We start from the raw sequence: 6,090 nt of genomic DNA on the forward strand, positions 1-6,090 counted from the left end.
ATTTGAGTGAAATAAATTTAGAATGTGCATGGATACTATATCACGCTATTGAAACTAAAAGTACTTGTTATTTTGTTCTGTTGGTTTTGCCAAAATATTTGAGTGAAATAATTTTAGAATGTGCATGGATTGTACATGGATTATCACGCTATTAAAACTTCAAATTAACAATTACGTCAGATATAAACGCCTAAAGCAGTTATCTATACTTATACAATTCTTATCCCAATGACTCACTGACTCACTGACTCACTCACTCACTCACTCACCCACTCACTCACTCACTGATCACGATTTCTGGTAAACTACTTGATGGATTGCAACAAAACCTGGAATATACATTCCTTATACGTCCTAGGTGCGCACTAGGAAATATTTTGGCAATATCTCAACTCTAAGGGTGGTTTTTAAGGGTTTAAAGTTCTTATTTTAGCATGTATATTCTTCTTCTCCTGATCTCTTTATATTATAATTGAAATTCCCACATCATATGTTACTATATAACCAAAGACCTTAAAGAGATATGCATTTTTAAGGTCTTTGTATAGAACTATAATCTAGAGAGAAACAGCCTCTTCGAAACAGCTGTTGTTAACTGGCAACTAAATTAATCATTTTGTCAGGTTGGCATTAAGTTGAGATGACTTCATTAGGTTGGCACCAAAGACCTTAGAGATGCATAGACTCACATGCAGCGCTAGTGTCGTACTTGGAATTGAAATCGGCCATTAAGGGGGCAACCTATAAGATTATTGTGGGTCTATATCTCTTTAAGGTCTTTGGTTGGCACCAAGTTGAAGAAATAATTAAAATACATTTATCGAGAACAAATTGATTGGGCACTGCTGCTTCAATCCGAGCTATTCCTGGGAGTGTAGATGATTTTTACTTTCCTTGCCCTATTACCATAAGTAAGGAAAGTATTGCTTTCCGAAAAAATTAAGGTACCCCAATTTCTAAATTTCTATACGTTTCAAGGTCCACTGAGTCCAAAAAAGTTATTTTTGGGTATTGGTCTGTATGTGGTGTGTGTGTGTGTGTGTGTGTGTGTGTGTGTGTGTGTGTGTGTGTGTGTGTGTGTGTGTATGAGTGTATGTGCATCTGTGTACACGATATCTCATCTCCCAATCAACGGAATGTCTTGAAATTTGGAACTCAAGGTCCTTACAATATGAGAATCCGACACGAACAATTTCGATCTAATGCAATTCAAGATGGCGGATAAAATGGTGAAAATGTTGTCAAAAACAGGGTTTTACGCGATTTTCTCGAAAATGGCTCCAACAATTTTAATCGAATTTATACCTAAAATAGTCATTAATAAGCTCTATCAACTGCCACAAGTCCCATATCTGTAAAAAGTTCAGGAGCTCCGCCCCATCTATGCAAAGTTTGATATTAGATTCCCAATTATCAGGCTTTAGATATAATTTAATCAGAAAATTCCAAGTGGAAAAGATTGAGCATGAGAATCTCTACAATTAATGTTTCGTAGCATTTTCACCTAAAATTCAAAATAAGCTCGAAATCCGAGAAAATGTTATTATTTCAATTGCAAACTGTTGTCAACTGTTGATTCTATTAGATGATTCACTATGAAGAGATAGCAAACCTCGTATGTCTCCAGCGTTATTGTCCTGTCACAAGCTGGCTTGGATCTTTTAATAGTAGACTTGAGATGTGCGGGAACACTAGCGTCAGGTGATAAATTTTCATAATGGCAAGGAAAGTTGTGTGAGTGCGCCACACCAGATTTTTATTTTCCATAAAACGAACTTTTATGACGGGAGTTGCTTCTATCAAGTTCCTATTCTATCAGGACTAATTTTGTTTGTATATCCGAAAGATCGCGAAAACTACTTAAACAATTTCGATGAAATTTTAATAATTCAGTATGGTATATGGAGGGTATTTTTAAAACTTCAGAAGTGTCCGTTGTGGAATCTGTTTGCATAGAATGAAGAAATTCGGCCAAAATTCAACTTAGGCGAAAGAAAGGGGTTACTTATTAAAACGGTCAAATAGCTGTTGTTGCTTTTCCCAAAGTAAAAATATCTTCCATAGAAGTAAGGCGCTTTTCCCATGAATCAATAATTATTCTCAAACATTGATTGTTTCACCAAAGAAAATAGATGAAGGTAGCTTTTGATAAAAATATTGGAGAATATGCATAACAGTTCGTTGACTGTCAGTATTCCCCATGATTTATAGCATCAATGCTCCCCATTCAAACAATTCTGACAAATTGTTGTGAATCTTACTATAATCTGGTTACTTTAGATCAGATGAAGATAATAATGTTGATGATCGCTACTGATTCAATTTCAATCATGTTTGACATTTTTGCTTTTTATACCAGTTGCTATTATCGTGTGAAATAAGCTCTCATTAAATGAAATATGATAATTGAAGTCTATTATACTAAGCAAGCAATCTCTGTTTGAATATGTGTGTTTGTGGATATGTATGTATGTCGGACGGATCTCAAAAACGGTTCTAACGATTTTGATTAAATCAGGAATATAGTGGATTTGCGACGAAAAACCATTATTTTGGAACAGGTCTAAACTCTGGGAAAAATCGCTGGAGTTCCTTGAGAAGGATTATTGGTCCCTCAAGTAGCAGCTGATCAGAAAAGTTTTCCATAGTCTGTTAAAAACGTGAGAGAGTGTGAGCGAATGAAAAAGATTATAATAACTGTAGTTGAGTTACCAATTTTGGCGACCTTATTTTAAAACAATGCAGTATTCATGGAACATCTGGAAGAATAGATTCAGAAAGTGACCGGATGATAGTAAGAGAAATTAAAAATCGGTCTCTCCAAACTTATGGTAGTTGAATGTGATGTTCTTTGTGAGGTGATAAAGATGCGACTAATTTCTTCAGCTTCTGTTCTATTGGTTCCTCTGTTGCTCTAAGTTTGTACGCAGCCATGGCCTTGAGAGAGCCAGTTGCACCGTCTGTTAATTCATAATCCGGACTAAATACCACGAAAACCAATCAGAGAAAACTTCTATTGGAAAAAACCCTGCTCTGATTAATTCTCATGAAATTTAATCCTGATTGAACAGGCTTTTGTGCTACCACTGGGCCTGATATTTTCATGTTTCAAAATCAGCTAAAAACTAAATCGAAAAAAAAACATAATATTTCATCAGCTGCTCCTATTCAATTTCGTGATGTCATTGCATGGCACAAGACAAACCTATTGATATTGATAGGTCACAAGTAAATACTAAAGTTGTCAATCTGGATAGAAATTGTATTGAGCTACATGTTAGTTTACATTCAAATTTTCATCCCTAAGCTCTCGGTTTTAAGCTAAGATCAAAGAAAGAAATCATATAATGGTAGTCAATAATCAAAGTGATTGGGTACACTCTATTCAGATTTATGCAAATTCCCAAAAATAAATCCCACTTTGATATTTATAACAATAAATTTTGGTAGGATTCAGATTAAAAATGTTTCACAAAAATAATTTCATCTTCTAATTCCCGTAATAGCGAAGCACGGGTGCCCTGCTAGTTAGTTACCTATATATTTTCAGAAGAGAATAGTGACTATAATTTGACCCCCCCTCTAACTCGGCGCCCAGGGCGCATCCCCTCGCTCCCCCCCCCCATGGATCCGATCCTGCTAATGTTGACATTATAACGTGGACCTCACTATTATATTCCTATGTTCCATGGTTTCCAACTTATTTCAATAAATTGTGTTCATATTATATGATCAAGAGTATCAATTTAGTATTCTCACTTGATTTCCCAGGAAGTTCAATCTCGAAGCAAACAAAATCATGGAAGCATTGAATATCATCCTGTCGACTCAATTGGTTATCATCATCTTCTTATCATCATCGGTATCACCCATACCCTCTAAGAAGCTACAAGGTAGCATCCTTCCAAATCCACCAAAACCTTCTTCAGATGTGAGTATATTGAAACTGTTATTGGTTTAGGCTAGATATCACCATAAGTTCTACAATATTGCTATAAGGTTGACCAATCCTTGTTGGCTTGTATCGTGCCAAGTACTAAGGCTTTGTAACTTCAAATTTTCCATTATTTGAGTACTATGTAGTTATCAAAATAAGGGGAATTTCTCAGGGAAAATTTGTTCGTGATTATGGATTTTTTGAGCACCTCAAGTTAAAATTCTTGGAACAGATCATTCCTGATCCGAGTTGAATTCATGAAGTGTTGAGAATACACTCTCCTCAGGGTACTTTTTATTGAATAGAAACATTTGTAAGAGAGTTATTAATTCATCAATAGGTAACTCACTTTGAGTCATTTTTTGAAAAGGTATAACTCTTTCAAGAAATCATAATGATCATAGTAATTGAACGAGCGTCTATGAGTTCCAATTTCGACTCACTCAATGCCAAAGTCGTTGTCCATCTGTTTGTATATATTCTACAATAACTTTAGAAAAAATTGATCAATCAGTTTCAAATTTTGAACACGTATTCTTCGAACTCACTTTTTCCTTTTTCAGGATATAACGAATAACATTGAAAGTGCATAAGGAAAAGGTTGTGATTTATTCAGTCATCTGAAGAATTCATTGCATTCAATTACGACAGTTTTCCATCCATTCATTCATTCATTCCTTTGACCAGTTATAGAATAGACACGCTGGGAGGTCTAGCATCTGATGCCAACATCTACTGCCATATCACCCTATCGTGACGTCAGCATCGGATAGAAAACTTTCAGATTGTTTCTATTTCAGAAGAAAGTAAATTATTATTAATGAAAATGGTGCGCTCCCGCTGAAATAGACACAATCTGTTATGGAAAACAATGTAAACAAACTATACAGAAAAGTTTTCTATACGATGATGACGTCACTATTTGGCGATATGGCAGTAAATGTTGGCTTCATCGATTCTCAGTATGACTATACAATGGGCCGTGTCTATTCTATAACTGGTCTAAGATTGATTCATAAAATCAGCACTGAGGTATTTAGGAGCTTATTACGCTTATTACGCAGACAGTCCTCCATGCGCGGACACAAGATTTCAGCTGGTTAATATACCGTACAACATAATATTATTCAGAACTTCTACATCAACAAACTGATACGGGTTGAGATATCAATGTGAGGTTTTCGCCATCTATTATCTCTTAGAATTCTTTATCAAAATCATGTTTCACATGACAACCTCCTCATTTAAAAAATGAATTTGGATTCATATATGAGGGTCAAAGATGTTGAAGCGACAGAGAAATTTTTGAAGATTAATTTTCATTTCAAATAGGATCCCCAATGAAACCTACTATCAAAGTATTCTTGTAAGAGACATATTTAGCTGTTTCCATAATTTTCACCAACTCTGTATAATTGAAAGTTGTGGATTTCAAAGATTGAAATACAACTGTTCATGAGTGAGTTCTCCTTGCGAAGTGTCGGTGAAAATTACATTGTCATCTGCATATCTGCAAGTTGTTAAACCGCTCTCTCTTCATAGTATGCCAGCCTCCGAGTATTTCAAGGTTTCTTGATAAATTATTGTCTCTGAGCATATAATTTGAATATCAGAGGCGATAAAATTCATCCCTTTCCGACTATATGATTGATATAGTATATTATTCTTTTATTAAAATTTTTCTCACAATACATAATAATATATGACAGTGTTTAGAAATTTTAGTATAGAAGAATAATAATATAATGGTATTAATTTGATTTCAGAGAATAATTTTCAATACAGTAATGAAAGGTAAGTTTATTGAACGATTTTTTTTTCTTTTTCGAAAACACATTACAAACAAGAATCGAATACTGTTCATTTGTGGATGTTCTATACATCCACCAAACGACTTTTTGTTTCACCAGGGCTTTCAGTCTGAATCTAAACAAGCTGAGACTTGGTCTTCCACCCGATGAAATGATATTGCGACTTTCTCGAATTTCTAATTTAATCACCAAATATTATGTAGAATATCATTCCCGATATTTCAGTGGTGCTACATGAGTTTCAGGGTTCATATTAGAAGGAAATATGGATTTCTTGACAGAATTGAAAGCATCACGAAATGTTTTTCTTTTGCATATAGCTTCTTTAAAATTTATGAAACC

At 34.6% G+C, this 6,090-nt stretch overlaps 1 protein-coding gene across 4 annotated transcripts in view; it reads left to right on the top strand.

The window, feature by feature from the left end:
• The window catches only part of LOC111059185, a 267,640-nt gene that overhangs the window by 34,963 nt on the left and 226,587 nt on the right, over window positions 1–6,090 (top strand). For 3 of the 4 annotated variants that reach the window (XM_039435860.1, XM_039435861.1, XM_039435859.1), the window contains exons 2-3: window positions 3,772–3,931; window positions 5,704–5,731. In XM_039435860.1, the coding sequence (XP_039291794.1) occupies window positions 3,800–3,931; window positions 5,704–5,731 (160 nt within the window). In that variant the 5' untranslated portion in view covers window positions 3,772–3,799. The remainder of the gene's footprint in view (window positions 1–3,771; window positions 3,932–5,703; window positions 5,732–6,090) is intronic. The other variant, XM_039435862.1, reaches the window with a different exon arrangement.

This window comes from Nilaparvata lugens, chromosome 9 (assembly GCF_014356525.2).
Source record: "Nilaparvata lugens isolate BPH chromosome 9, ASM1435652v1, whole genome shotgun sequence".
NCBI lineage: Eukaryota > Metazoa > Arthropoda > Insecta > Hemiptera > Delphacidae > Nilaparvata > Nilaparvata lugens.